Source organism: Brachypodium distachyon, chromosome 1, assembly GCF_000005505.3.
Source record: "Brachypodium distachyon strain Bd21 chromosome 1, Brachypodium_distachyon_v3.0, whole genome shotgun sequence".
Classification (NCBI taxonomy): domain Eukaryota; kingdom Viridiplantae; phylum Streptophyta; class Magnoliopsida; order Poales; family Poaceae; genus Brachypodium; species Brachypodium distachyon.
In genome coordinates, this window is record NC_016131.3 from 5,928,994 (window position 1) to 5,943,559 (window position 14,566).

Sequence of the window (14,566 nt, forward strand, 5' to 3'; positions counted from 1 at the left end):
GAGATGAAAGAGGAAAACTTTACCGGTTCTCGTTTGCACTACTAGGGATGTTTCCAGGAGAGCAATGCAGGCAAGGAGGTTGGAGATGGGCGGATATGAGAGGGACCGAAGGAATATGCAAAAACCAGTGAGTGAGCGAGGTCGTTCGGCGCACCCAATCCAAGCCTAGGAACTGCCCCCACAAATTATCGGAAGAAATCAGATGAGAAATTAATTCCAAATCGTACGTGCAGTGCAGGTGGTACGCAGCTTTGCCACGGCGGAGATGACCAGAAACAGGTGCGTTTCCAAACCATCTCTCAGTTTCTCTGCCTTTGCTACATTTATCAACCAAAGACAGGGAAGAGATCGAACGTTGTCACCGGTGCTGTGCTGTTCAGCCATGGAGGCGGTGCCAGCAAATGCTGCCGACAAATTAACGACGTTGTCCGAACGCCGAATACCCTGATGGCCGGTGCTGGCGCCTGGCCAGTGGCCATGCTGTGTGGTCGTACGGGTACGGAATCTATGTTGAAGCTACTGGAACAGTACAATTAAAAAAGCCATATCAGCGGCTCCACGTGGCAGAGAAGCAGAGGAACTGCACGCACTTTGAGGTGATTGCGTACACTTGGTATATAAAAATATCCCACATCGTTCCGAGACGGGGAAGAAAGCACATGGCTGGATGGCCTCGTAGCTGCAACTTGAGAGATGTGAGCTCTAATCAACTGCATATGTATATTTTACAATGTTATCCAACACCCCCATACGCAAGAAGTTCAGTCAACTATCAGGCGTTGTCGATCCCAAAACTTATTCACGGTTGACGATTCTATGTGTGTGCTTGTTCTCTCCACGGAAACATTCACTGGCTTCGCCAATATCAGGGCTCATTTGGTTTGCGAAAATTTTAAGAATTTTCACAGAATTTCAAACCTAAGGATTTTTTGTTATGTGTAGTATCCGTTTCACAGAAATTGAGATTTTAGATCCCTAATGATTGGTCTCAAATTGAACTAATTCCTAAGAATTCTACACATTATGTGAGATCTCATTTAAAATTTCTAAGAATTGAAGTGTGCATGACATCTCAATCCTCTAGTTTTCATATTTCTATGAATCCGAAATCCTACAAACGGAATAGGCCCTCAAGTTGTGAGCTTAGCTTAGGGCTTGCCAAATGCCTTGTACCAAATATACAGCTCATCTCCACAGTACATATGCAAATGCTACATATCCAATGAGCAACCCATAGTTCCAAGCAAATTTGGGGAAAGTATGCAAAACAAGGGTTTGTCTAAAATTAAAAAATAGAGCCAATCGGTGACCTACAGTTCCAAATACTATAGATCCAAATAGCATCCTGTTATTACTAACAAATTTGGGTCAAGTAGAGAAACTGGGTTTGCCTCTAATCCCAAATGTAGAGCAAATCGGAGCAACTTTGCGGACCAAACCGAGGAGATCGGAGGAGAATACCTTCGGTGAAGCTAAGGGGACGAAATCCATGAAAGGGTGGAAGGATTTGAGATGGGAATGGGCGATGGAGGATCCGCCGCCGCCGCCCCTCCGTTCTTCTGCGAGAAGAATGAAATTGAGTAGGGTTTTCTGTCTACCTGTGCCTCCGACCCAAGCGCTTCAGCCACTTTAGGGCACGGGGGCATAGCGCCGAGTGACAAGGCGCGATGGCCAGGGTATAACGCGGCGTGACGGGCGTACATGTGCGCACGTGGGTGTCTAGGCGTTATGCTATAGGCGTTAACGCCTCGTGTGCAGACGCTAAGCCGAAGGTTAGATTTGTGAATTAGTTTCGCGTGGAGTCCAGATTTCAAATTTCTTTCGAGTTTGGATCAATTTTGTTGATTTTCAGATGGGCCTGAAATCCGCACTGGCTTTTATCAGTTTTGGCTGTCTTTAGAGGACTGTGTTGGATGCGCTGCGATTCTCTAGTCCACTGGTAAAAATACCATGGACGAAATCGCAAAACTCGAGTCTTGCATGTCCTTCAGTCCTTGCCTCTTGGACGCTTAGACGGGGGCGAGAGGTTGTCAAGCCTACGGTCATTGCTTCCAATAGGGTTTTTTTTTTCCAGAAACTGCTTCCAATAGGTTGGCAGGCCGAACTGAACACCTTAGAAAATGAGAAGAAGAAAAAGAATCGGAAGTGCATTTCTGCTAGTGAGGCCCATTAACTGGAATGAATAACATACTGTTCATAAGGCCCAACGGAGGATGTAGAAATGGCGAGCCAAACACTCCGAACTTCCTGCATTTCAAGTCGTAGTAGCTGTTAAAACGCGGAACTTTCACTACACCAAGACAGACACACAGTATTCCTTTCATCGAAACGGGGACAGACAAAACATGATTAATTAAATTAAGTCATCTTCTATGGATGGAGTTAGCACTACTGCCTTGGCCTATACATATATAGTTGAAATCCGACGGTGTGGCCCCTGATAGAGGTCAGGATCAGCGGGCCGCAACTTGCCAAACATGGAGCTCAACCAAAGCTAAAAGACGAGAGAGGAATTTGCAAGAGGTTCTGCTGTACTGGACCATAGAGGAAGCCGCAGCAGTGCTCCGCACGTAAGCATTGTTACGGGGTATTTTGATTGGACGTTTCAACGGCCTACACCTTGCGATGGATCCCATCTGCTGCGTACCTTTGAAAATCCTAGTTTCTCAGTACTGTCGTTTGGTCAGAATTAAGACGCCTCGTCCTGTCGTGGCGTCGTGCATCCCTGGGAATCACAAGTGAGAATTATACACGGTGGGCGGGACTGTCTGGTTTGGGTAGTGACTTCACTGGGTCCATGTTTTCTGCAAGGCTCATATCATGCGACAGTTGTGTCACATACTCACACGTCGGCCTTCACCCACAAAATACATCTAAGGTGAATTTATTCGTTAACAACGAACAACAATGCCTTTTGAGAGAGAGAGAGAGAGAGAGAGCGCAAAGCAGAGGTGAAATTGGCCTGTCCGCCTCTGGCGATCCTAGGAGACGGCCCATGAGAAGGCCCACAACAATGCCTAGGTGGTGCCGCTTCAGGTGGTGGCCCGTCCAAATCAGACACGGACACCCGGCAAAGAAAGCTAGCGGGATCCCGCATATCTCCGCCCACGACCCCCCGTCCTCTCCTCCGGTAGGCAAACTGCCGCTCGCACGAGCGGATTCGAAGCTTGGTGGGGCTCGTGTCGCGAGGTTACGCGACGGCTAAGCCGTGGACACAGGTCAGGGACCACCCCTAAGCACGGTAGCACCTGCTTCTTGCCTGCTCCTCACCTCTCAATCCTCCACCCCTTTCGTAGGCAGCGCACGGCTTTGCGTGACTCGCGTCCTCTCTCCTCCCTCCCTCTTCCCGGTGATTCGAGGGGAAGGAAGGAAAGGATACGAGGAGAATTTCTGGATCCTGTCCTTGCGGGACGGAAATGCCTTCCCCCATCTCAAGAAACAAGCAACTGTACCAGCTCGTGAGATGAGCTTACTGCGGGCATTGTGGCACGTGGTTTGATTGGCCTCCATCTCGCCTCCTGTCCATACCTATTCGCTACGAGGAGCTTTAGCTGTACTACAATGCGTACTCGCTACGTGCAGTACCATTCCACCGTTTGAGGCCACAAACATGACACATCCAGCTGGTCTTCGTGCCTTCGTGGCCTCTCACTGTCTCGCCCGATCACGGATCGCCTCAGCGTTACGTCTGCAGTTAATCACTTCATCCTCCGGTGACGCTCTTGACCTGACACAATCCGATCTGTACATATCAAACGCGTGTCTTTTCGTCCCACCTTTACACGATTAATTAAAGAATGAGTATACACGGGAAAAAGCATGCGATCGATGCTGCATTATCACTCCTGGGGACAAACGGAGCCATCTGAACAAAGTAAAAGGTTGTGATCACAATGATTAATGAAGCGCCCCATCGGAATGCAATGATATTGCATAAATAAACCGATGAGATGTCACAGCAGCATAAATAAAAGCGGGTGATCTGACAATGAAACGATCGACACTTCTCTTAATGTCTACCAGTACAGTAAATACATGCATGATTAATGTACCCCTAGTATTTTGGGTAATGTATTATTTTTCGCTTCTAATCACAGGGAAAATAAAAGAGCGGATCGGAATAATCTGGGGGGGGAGTAGGTAGGAGTATATGGCGAGTATATACGCGAAGAGCTTACAATCTCCGGTGTATCTGTACGGTGCTTATACAGGACGATCGAATTAATGGCGAGGCGGCGGTGGAAGGAAGGAACAGAATCGATCTCGATCACGATCACATGATGGCGCAGGCGTAGGAGGGGTCCTCCTCGCAGACGATCTTGTAGCCGCCGCAAGGGTACGACGGCGGCGGGCACTGCGGGTACTGCGGCATCATGTACTGCGGGTACTGCGGCGGCGGCGGCGCGGGGGGCTCCTGCTTGCCGCAGGAGCAGCAGTGGCAGCCGCCGTGGCCGTGGTGGCAGCAGCAGTCGGACGGCCACGCGGGGAACGGGTAAGGGTACGGCCACGGGTACGGGATCTCCACGACCTTGACCGGCGGCTTCGTCTCCGGCTCCTCTTTCTTGGGCGGCTCGGGCTCCGGCTCCGGCTCGCAAGCCGGCTCCACGACCGCAGGCGGCGGCGGCTCTGGCATCGTCTCCTTCTCCGGCGGCGGGGGCTCGGACTCCTCCTTCTGGGGCGGCGGCGGCGGCGGCGGCAGCTCGACGATCTCGATCTCCTTGATGATCTTGCAGGCCTTGCAGCAGAGCTTGTCGGCGAGCCTGTCGGGGTCGAAGGGCCCCTTCACGATCACCCGGTTGTTCTTCTCGTCGTACTCGATGTCGTCGATCACGAACTCGCCCTTCTCTGCAAGACAAATCCCATCATCACTCTCCTAACCGTGAACCAACGAGCTCAAAGCTCAACACCGACACCAACAGATTTTGGCCAGAAAAGAGAGGATGCACTTTGTTTGCGCTAGTAAAAGTAGGCACGCACCTCTGATCCTGTCGAGCACCTTCTCGATCTTGCGGTGGCAGCGGCTGCAATCCAGGTCCACCTTGATGATGATGGTCCGCATCTGCACCGCACAGAGCTCCACGGTCAGAATTCTAGCTGAATTTCTCACTACTTTTGTCTTCCTCCGCGTATCAATTTCATGCGTCTTTATCCGGAAGAGAGAAAAAAAAATCAATCTATTTGATGTGTACAGAGCACAGAGGAGAATAGACCAGATGTTGATTGCAACTGATTTGAGACTACCAGCATGCTACTATACGCACAAAAGAAGGAAATTCATCGAAAATAATAAGCAGAGGACTAGTGTTTTGAAACGTAGAACACACTCTAGGAAATTGATTAGCGAAAGGACAGCTCCGCCATCTACAAGGTTGGCCCCAGCACAACACAACACAACACAATCAAATCAACACTGCGTACGTAAGTCGTCCTAAATCCCAATGCTTGTCACTGATTTCTCGAAACTACGACTGAGTGAAAGAGAAAGAGATAACGATGTTCAGCACCTTGTTTCGGTCGACAGGCGCCTGCAATGCGAGGCCGGGAAGAAGAACCAAGAAGAAGAAGAAGGAGAAGAAACCGTGCTGGTGGAGTGAGGGGATCGGGCGGGGGGGAAGGAAGATGGGAGACGGCGTGAATGCTCAGCTATATATGCGTCATCTAGCTCGGCTGATGCTCATCCTGAGAGAAGACTTGCCGATGGGAAAAAGGGAGAGGAGATGAAGGCGCTGGAAGCTTAAAAGGCAGAGGCAGCCGCAGCGGTCGGCACGACGCGACACTTGGCTAGTTGGCGCGCACCGATCGACCAGAAAATCCAGAACTTGTTACTCGGCGTTCTTCTCGAGGATGATCACCGCGCGGAAACGCTTCCTGCGTCGTCAGTTTTCCACAGTGAAAACTGAGATGGAATGGAATTCACTGTGAGTAGCAGCTACAGTAGTATAGCAGCAACTGATGTTGACTGTGGCTGTGGGTTCGTAATCTCGCACTTAACGGCTACTATATAGCCTGGAATGGAATCGCGCAACCAATCCGCTGACCGTGGGAATTGGTGTGCAGATGAAAACACTCTAGTCGTCTCTTGCTTTCGTGATGTCAGACCGGACCAAAACGGAGCTAGCGAAAGAGAAAACTAAACTAACCTGCCTACTACTAAAGGGCTCGTTAATGATCACCTAATTAATCCTCGAGAAAGAAGAAATGGTGACCTGATTAATCAGAGCAGTCTTGCACTGGCACTGTACCAGGCTTGGGTTCCTAGTGCCGTTTTGCACGGATGGGGATGGGCCAAGGCCCCCGCCTGTTGCGTGTGTGCTTGGACGTCGGACCGTGACATGCCCACATACCTCGTGCATTAGCACGTTCTCCTCCGCCGATAAACAAGAGTTCGTAGCATGTTGTTGATATGCGGGCGCGGGTCCCCAGCCATGCCGAGCGGTCCAATGAGACAAGCAGCACGAACAGAAAATCCTCAATAATAACCGAAAATCAATTTTTTTCTTCTTCTTCTTCAAGATATTGATTCTTGAAAGGCGAAGAGTTACCGTTGGATCGGGCCTTAATTTGTGTCGGTCGGTCTTTTCACCATTCGGTGTCGACAACAAAGAGAAGGTTCGTGTCGAAGTGAAGTCATCAGTAGAGAGAATTTCGCGGCACGTCACCGCACGTATAGGAGCGAGCCAGCCAGGGAGTGGAGTAGTACGAGCATCGCCTTCGAACCTTTGGAAGAAAGAGATCCATTTGCCTTTCTTCGCATCAGGCCACCAGCTTTCCCGCTCCGGGCCATTCCTATCTGAAAGGCGGGTGGGCTGAATACTTCGTCTTTCGATCGGTTGAGCATCGGTGCCGGCCGCGGCTCGTTAATTTTGAGATCAACCCGCAAAGCAGAAATGCTTCGCCAGACGCCAGGGAAGCCAGGAGCCCAGGAGAGGGAATGGAAGGAATCAAGGGATAATCCACCGGCCAGAGGGAGAGCTGCACGGCGCGCATGTCAAGGCAACGCAACGGAAACCCCTGCCATGTGGCCACCGTCCTATCCTTTCTCGGTGGTTGCAAAGGCGGCCACACAACAACAACAACAACCGAGCAACATATTCCAACGAGACTCCAAAGGCGCAAAGAGATGGCGTTTAATTTGTCCGGACACACGCGCGCGGGCCGCACGGCACAAATTCGGTCGGTTGCCGCATCGACCTCGAACTCCCCTGTTCCGCCCATACCCTCCACGGGGTCCGACGGCTCACCGGCCTCGCTGGCGACGCACGCAATCCTAATCAGGGTGACCCAATCCTGTCTCTCGCCGCACAGTGCACCGATTGCTTTGCTCGCGTCCCCCATCTAGCTCGATAGCCAATGTTATTGCTGCTTCTGAAACTCCTTTTCTCTGTTGGGTCGCCGTCTCCGAGGAGCTGCCACCCTGGCCGGTGTCGGTGGTCATCGACTCATTGATTCATTGTTCAAGCCACTGCTTGCTGACTTCAAATCAAACTGTATATAGTACTAATGCTGCATTGAACGAAGTGAAATTTTTCGGTTGAAGTTGGTTAGCGTGAGAATGCATCTGCGTGTGGCACGTATCGGGATCGAGCTAGATGGGGACTCGTGCGACGCCGGCCGAAAGCGCGCCGTGCATGCTTCCTGTTTGAGTGAGATTGGGTGCAAAGGAACCTCTACGGCGTTTTATGGAGGTGGCTATACTATGACTAGCTAGCTTGCTGGTTCCGTTGTTAAAGTCGCTTGTCTTGTTTCCAGCACTGGTTGATTATGCTCTTCTTGTGTAGATTGGTTGGAGATTTCTTGGTGATTGTTAGTCCTGGCACACTCCCATTCAACAATCGGGTGCGTGTGAAGGAAAAAAGGCGACTTGCGTAGCGAACAGCAACGGGTAACTGCGCATGCACATGCACGGAACTATACCAGATGGATAGTGAAATAGGGGTAGCAGTGTCATGGATTGACTAGCCAGCGTGAGGTCGATCGTTAGGAAATGCTCAAGTACATGTGGAAAAAACTTGGCTTGCATTGTGGAACGGGTGGCTGCTGATGCTTAAGAGCTGGAAAGTTAGTTCTAGTTCTGAGTAGCACTAATAGAGGGGTGGTTACTGTGTCAACAAAAAATAGAGGTCTGGTTATATGATAATCAGCTAATGGCTGCGAATTAATGATCAACCTATAGATGCAGAGAGATCAGCGAAGGCCAAGCACGTCCGACGCGTCGACGCCACAGCCTTCCACTCAAGGAAAGCATGACGCCCTGACGCCCACTGCACACAAAAGAAGGAAAATCGATACGACTCACCAGTGATCAGCAGGAGTAGATTACTGCTCCTGGTCCTAGGCACAGATTAATTGGTTGCCGTTCAGCTGCTGCCACTGCCACCGCAAGGAATTTAAGAAAACATTTTCAACACGATGACAAACGGGAGAGGAATTCCCCCTTGATTCTTAAAGTGGCGGTGGTTGCAGCATCCAAAGCAGCCGTCTTCTTCTGGGATTTTGGAGTAGGTGCAGCTGGCGTGCAGCGCAGACAACTACTCCTACGTTCCCATCCAGCTGCACCATACGTACCGGAGCACCGGACGGCGACGGCGACGTGAGCACGGCGCATGCCCTGGAGGAGTGACACCGAGAAGACGCACCAAAAGATAAACATCTTTATTAGTGGAAGCACTAGCTTTTGTGCAGATGATTTCAGCTGCTGTTTCTAGAGGTCAGAGGATTGGGCGCACCCGGAGGAACTTCCTTTTTTCCTCTCCAGCGATCAACAACTACTCCGGCGGCCCGATTGGCACACGGTTGCGAGCCCGGCCGACATACATGTCGATGGCGAGCTTCTTTTTTTTTTTTGACAGCTGTCGATGGCGAGCTTATCTGTAAAGAAGGCGTTCGTTTTTCTTGTGCCGGTTGCCATGGCTTTCTTTATTTAATTATTTCTCTCTTTCGTGCACGGACTGATCATCAAGAGATTGCGGCCGGACGCTCTTGGACCACCGGTCAGCATTGCGTGGCGCGCGGCCGTACCCGGCGGTCGTTTTCTTGCCGCGTCAGCACGGCGACCGAGTGCGTACTGCCGAAGCCGCGAGGCGTCGGTGGTGGACGCGAAGACGTACCACGTGTGCGTGCGTTGGACTTTGTTCATTAGCAGCTTGAGTTGCCTACGTGCGTGATGTGTGATTCCAGCTCTGTTGTTCATTGATTGTGGTAACTTCGATTGGTTCTATAGCGACAAGTGATCGAGAAAGGTCTCGCTTACGAGGTCTTGTAACATGGGTTTGTCTCCAAAACCTAATCGCAATAAAAGAGCGTCAAAATGGACGCTTATTAGATAGTCCTCGGATGGAGTGCGAAAAAATAAAAATGCACGATCGCCTCCCTCGGGCATGTCCTCCGGGTATGAACAGAAGTAAAGTCTTCTATGTACATGCTTATAAATTTTTGTAAAGAAACGAATACTGTTCCTCTTCTATATACACGTGCAGATATCCGTGCACAAAAGGAAATTCTTGTGCCTAGGATTATTCTGTTTTGTAGGAAAGATGGAGGAAAAATGCAGGGATAGGATTTTTCCCTTTGATGGTATTGTTCATGCATTCGGTTCACAGAAATGGACCATAGGAGAAGTGAAGGGAAATTTATTTTGTAGCGTCTTTCAAGGCCAAAACACAGAAATTTTAACATCCACTCAGACCTCATTTTTTAATTCCTCTGTTTTGCAATCCTCTGTATTTAAATCATCTATTTTGCATATACTTTCATATCATATTCCTATGATTTTTCCTATTCCGTTGTTGTGCATTACCGTGAACCGAATAAGCCCTAATGCTCCCTCCATCCAACAAAAGATGTCTTACGTTTGTCAAAATTTGGATGTTTCTAGACATGACTTAGTGTATATATGCATTCAAATTTAGTCAAAGTTGAGACATCCTTTGTTGGATGGAGAAAGTAAAATACTTTCAAGCATTTAACTTATTTTAGACACGAGACACAAAAGCAGTTGCTTCATGACACAAACAGCTTGAACTTTTATATTTGTATTTCCCCCCATACTTTTGCAATGTCTTGGAAATAATTTTTAAGGAATGTAATGCACCGCCCTGGCTTGTAGCCATTGGATCACCGCATGTCCCAAACTTGACTAGAGACCCTAGGGATTGTGCCGTAATCCGTGTCCAATAGCCTTTGTATATGTTTACTCCGGAATTGCCTTTTTTATGAGTGTTGTGTATTGGTCTTCAAAAAGTTCTAACTATGGGCCACCAATAAATATTTATGCAAGATTGCACGCCTGTAAGTTACTTGTCCCAATGTATTGCATACATGGGTGGCGTTTTGGAGGTTCCAAACATTTTTTAGCGATAAGAATTTTAGAAGGTGTAGTTTTGTGATATACTTTGTCTAGAAAATAAGGGTTCTTCGACATTTCCTCAAATTTCAAGAATTTAAAAAAATTGTAGGTGCATATGTTGACACATTGTAAGATTTGGGAGATTCTTTAAAAAGCTAATCCTCGATTTCTTCTAGTATAGACGCTGAATAAACGTGGGGAAATATCCGGTGAAAACGCCGTTTACGTGAAAACTTTCCTGCCGTCCGTCAGATCTGGTGAAAACGCCGTTTACCTGAAAACTTTCCTGCCGTCCGTCGGATCTAAACATATGGTCAGATGAGAGATGGGACTCCCCCTGCACTTTTTCAGAAACCTCCTGGCGTTTTCTTTCTCCCTTCCGAGTAAAGTTTGCAAGTTTTGAGTGGATGTTTCCCTAACTGCACTTTTTTTGTTCAGACCGTTTAGAATGGAAAGATTTTGTTGATTTGTTAGGCCTCCCAGGAGAAATAGAAACCTCCAAATAATAAGATTTTGTTTTCGAATTGTTGGGGCCTCCTCAAAGAGAAGACACCCTCCAAAAATTAGCGTATGCTGCGTATTGTGGCGTGCACACGGTATTCTTTAGTAAAAGGCGAAAGAATAGTTCGCTTTGTGCTCACCACACAGCTGCGTGCTTAGCTCCGCTCCATCCGACACCATTATATAGCCAGTTAACCCGTCGCCTTACCTCCGCTGGCGATGTGGTACTATTCGAGAGAACTCACCGCACGCAACAACGTCGCCAGTTCGCCACAAGCCCACAACGCACAAAGTCTCTGTCCGTTCGGGCTAGCGTTGTTGGAGCGGGCCTCATTTATTCTTGGGCTTATCCCCATTAACAATGAAGAAGAGAGGGGCCCGTGCTGGTTGATATCGGAAGCCCAGAGGAGGCCCGACATCGTAGAGATGCTGGACGCGGATCCTTAGCCCGTTAGCACATTCTCAACAAAAAAAAAAAACCCGTTAACAATGAAGAAGAGAGGCCCCTTGCTTGCGACATTCTCCTCTCACAAAAAACAAACAAACTACCGTGACATGCGCCCATGCTCTGTTGAGTGTAGACTTGGGTTCCACGCTGCTTTGCTAAAATTAGTCCCGTTGTTCGTGTCACAAAAATTGGTCACGTTGGTGCTGAAGCTGTAGGGTGTAGACGAGGGCGCCATTGCTGCAAGCCTGCAATCTGGACGGATGATTAACTCTGCGAGGCTTTCATGATCTAGAGACCCTTGAAGCTGGGTCTTCGTGAGTTCGTGATAATTTATTATTGCACGAGATTGTGCAGTCGGCAAACTGGAAGATGAGCTGTCCAGGTTTCAGATGTGCACATTAGCACATACGATGTTTTGATTCCATGCGTTTTAATTGTGTTTTGGACTGTGGCCTGTGGGACAGTGGGAGTAAGTATGCTAGACTCAAATAGGGATGCCAAACTTTTGGCATGCCTGTCTCGTTGGGATTCCACGAGCCATTTCAATAAGCAGCCAAATAGTGGAATTCGAATTCAGGCCGTATTCCCCCCAATTCAATTCCAAGCTCCAAAATATCATATTCCCCCCGTCCCATATTAAATGATTTTTTATTACATGTATCTAAACGTTTTTTTATGCATAAAAACATCCATATTTCAACAAATTCGAGTCACTTATTAATATGGGACGTAGGGAGTACGTCCAAACGAAACTTTTAAATAAATTTGTTAGTAATTTGGGCCTGGACTGCACATTTGGCTAATACCACGGGCCTGCTTTATCTCATGGGCCTAATTTCTAACAGCGAAACGGAACACATGCGCTAAAAAACGTTCGCTCAAAAAAAAAAGCTAAGAAACGTGAAGCAGGAATGTGTACGTGCACCTTGACGAGATTAAATGGAGCATTCCGTAGTAGAATAGCATCTTTTTCCACTCGTGGTGCAGCACTAGAGGTGGTACTGCGAACCGCTACCGCCCACACAAGATACCTCATCGATTCCATCTCTGGGGAGTCTGGGTATGTCGATCTGCGGGTATGAACTCGTGTCAGTAACTCGGCGCCTTTCACCGTCCGCGCCTCTCGTCATCACCCGGAGGAGCGCTGGCTCTGACCTCCCACGACGAATCGCAGAACGCAACGGGGAGGTCGCGCCACCATCGGACGGCGACGCGACTGAAGTCTAGCTGTTCGGCGGCAAGGGAGGAGGAGAATTGGCGAAAGGTTGGTGACAGCGGTAGATGGAGAGCAACGACCCCGACACGACCTATCCGCCGCGACGGGTGGCTGGGCACCGTCCGGCTGAATTTGATTTGACGGATGCACAGAGATTCCTAGCTCCTCTTCTGCACGTCCAGCGTTCGTGGGCCATCGCGAGGGGACCTGCAAAAGCGGAAAAAGGAAAGGGCCGGACGAGACGCACGACTCGCCCCCCCCCGGGTCAGCGCTGCTCCCGCTCCTCCTGTCTTTTGGCCTTCCAACACCACGTGGTACAGACTTCCAGCACCCAAAAAACTCCAAAATGTACGTGCGTGTAGCCACAGTGAAGCTAGTCCGTAGACGTAAACACACGTACGCAGTATGTGATTACTAGTGATATAGCCACTGCGACGCAGGGTTAGGCGGCCGGCGTACGTTGGCTCGGCTGGTCCACGGGTAGTGGCCGGTAGTAATACACAAGCCAAAGCTAAAGAAAAGCTGTTCCACTATAGCGGCGTGCATTAGACACGGGTCGGCGCGCGCTAATCAGCAGCCCCTCCGCCCAGGTGGCGCGTGTAGGGCCCCGGCGCCAGCGTGCGCGGGTGTGTGGCGGCGCCGCGCGCCTCGCGACGCCCACGTACGTACATGCGCCCGGCCGTCGCGCTCTCGCCGCGCGCGCGTGCATATATAGCAGCGCTCCGCGTCGCGGGCGGCCGTTGTATATGCGCGTTCTATGCGAATGCGACGACCCTGTTCAATGCATCCGAGCCCACTTCGGCGACCCGGACGCGCACGGCGGGTGGCATGCGGGCATGCGACGGGGAAAGGGAAAGGGAAAGGGAAGGAGAATCCTTGCCCAAATATGCATGCACGCGCATATCGAATAATCGTGGGGTCACTGTTGGTTGGAGAAGATCAGAATTCAGAAGATGCTATGCTATCTTGGTTGCTACGTACGTGGATGGCCGGCGTAAGGCTTGGCCGTTTCGCGCACAGTCAATGACGCTCTTGATCTGTAAGAGCACTTAACGAAAACCAACCAGCTAGCAACGCATTAAGGGCGTGTATCCAATCGATGGCCCAAATGATGCGGCCCTCGGAAACTGTCATGTCTCCCGATTCCCTTGCATGCGTGGTTAGTTGGCAAAAAAAACCCAGAGTAAATTGTTCAATTATCTTCTTCATCCTACTGGTGACCAAGCTCTAGCCGAGCATGGCATCTTCTATCCGGTTTTATTTTCCAGTGCATCCAGTACAGAATGGCTCACCTAATTGTCCTCGCATGGTCAGAGGACAAGAGCACCGGAAAGCTGACCAGCCTTTAATCGATCCCCATGTCAAAACTCAAAAGTGATTGGTACGACCTGCCTGCGACGGCATCGGCATGTACACTCGTCCTGGATGGGGCGTGTCCTCTTGTGGCAGACGGAAGAACACAAGCACACAAGCAAAACCATGCATGCACCGCGCCCTCGCCTCGCCTCCACCCATGTGTGTCGAACCAGATGCCTTCCCTACATCATCCACTTGTGCATGCCTCCATGGCCCATTGCCGGTCGATGCCAGTACCACCAGCCATCGGTCAAGTACAAAATCCTTTTGCACAGTACTCCTGTGGATGACACGAATATATCACACGATAATTGAGATTTTGTTTGAGACGCGAGGGCAACCTTGCTTTTCCAGACGAGGGCATCTTAATACGGATTGAGCTATAGAAGAACAGTAAGGAGCGTATAAGTAAGCACGTCAATCAGACAAGAAACTTTGATTAGCCAAGGACAAGCCGTGACGACACCTGATTATTCCCGTTCAAGGTCCAAAATTTCGTCTCCAATTGTTTATTGTGGAAGCGATGTCTCATGCTTCTGAATGCCAATTATTTAACCCCTAAAAGAGTAAAAAGAATATGCATACCTAAGCACGGAGCTGACAGCCAGTAAACGTGCGGTTCGATTCCTGAGAGCTGACATTTGTTCGTTCATAGTGTCACAAGATTGCATGTGCCTCTCTATATTAAGCTACGCACAAC

At 49.6% G+C, this 14,566-nt stretch overlaps 1 protein-coding gene and 1 non-coding gene across 4 annotated transcripts; both read right to left on the reverse strand.

Moving 5' to 3' along the window:
• Positions 1 to 3,978: 3,978 nt before the first annotated feature.
• LOC100841078 (protein PYRICULARIA ORYZAE RESISTANCE 21) lies at positions 3,979 to 8,447 on the reverse strand. 3 transcript variants are annotated; one of them, XM_024457758.1, is made up of 3 exons: positions 8,297 to 8,447; positions 4,978 to 5,059; positions 3,979 to 4,845 (listed from the first exon to the last, which is right to left on the reverse strand). In XM_024457758.1, exons 2-3 carry the CDS (start codon positions 5,057 to 5,059, stop codon positions 4,274 to 4,276), a joined length of 654 nt encoding a protein of 217 aa, XP_024313526.1. In that variant the 5' UTR covers positions 8,297 to 8,447; the 3' UTR covers positions 3,979 to 4,273. The 3 variants fall into 3 exon arrangements, with proteins under 3 accessions (XP_024313526.1, XP_010229823.1, XP_003559465.1); XM_010231521.3 differs by lacking the exon at positions 8,297 to 8,447 and adding an exon at positions 5,505 to 5,967 and having other exon boundaries at positions 4,978 to 5,143; XM_003559417.4 differs by lacking the exon at positions 8,297 to 8,447 and adding an exon at positions 5,505 to 5,956.
• Positions 8,448 to 10,876: 2,429 nt separating this feature from the next.
• On the reverse strand, positions 10,877 to 10,995 carry LOC112270339. Its single transcript, XR_002962731.1, has one exon. It is a non-coding gene; the product is annotated as a U5 spliceosomal RNA (small nuclear RNA).
• Between the last annotated feature and the right edge of the window lie 3,571 nt (positions 10,996 to 14,566).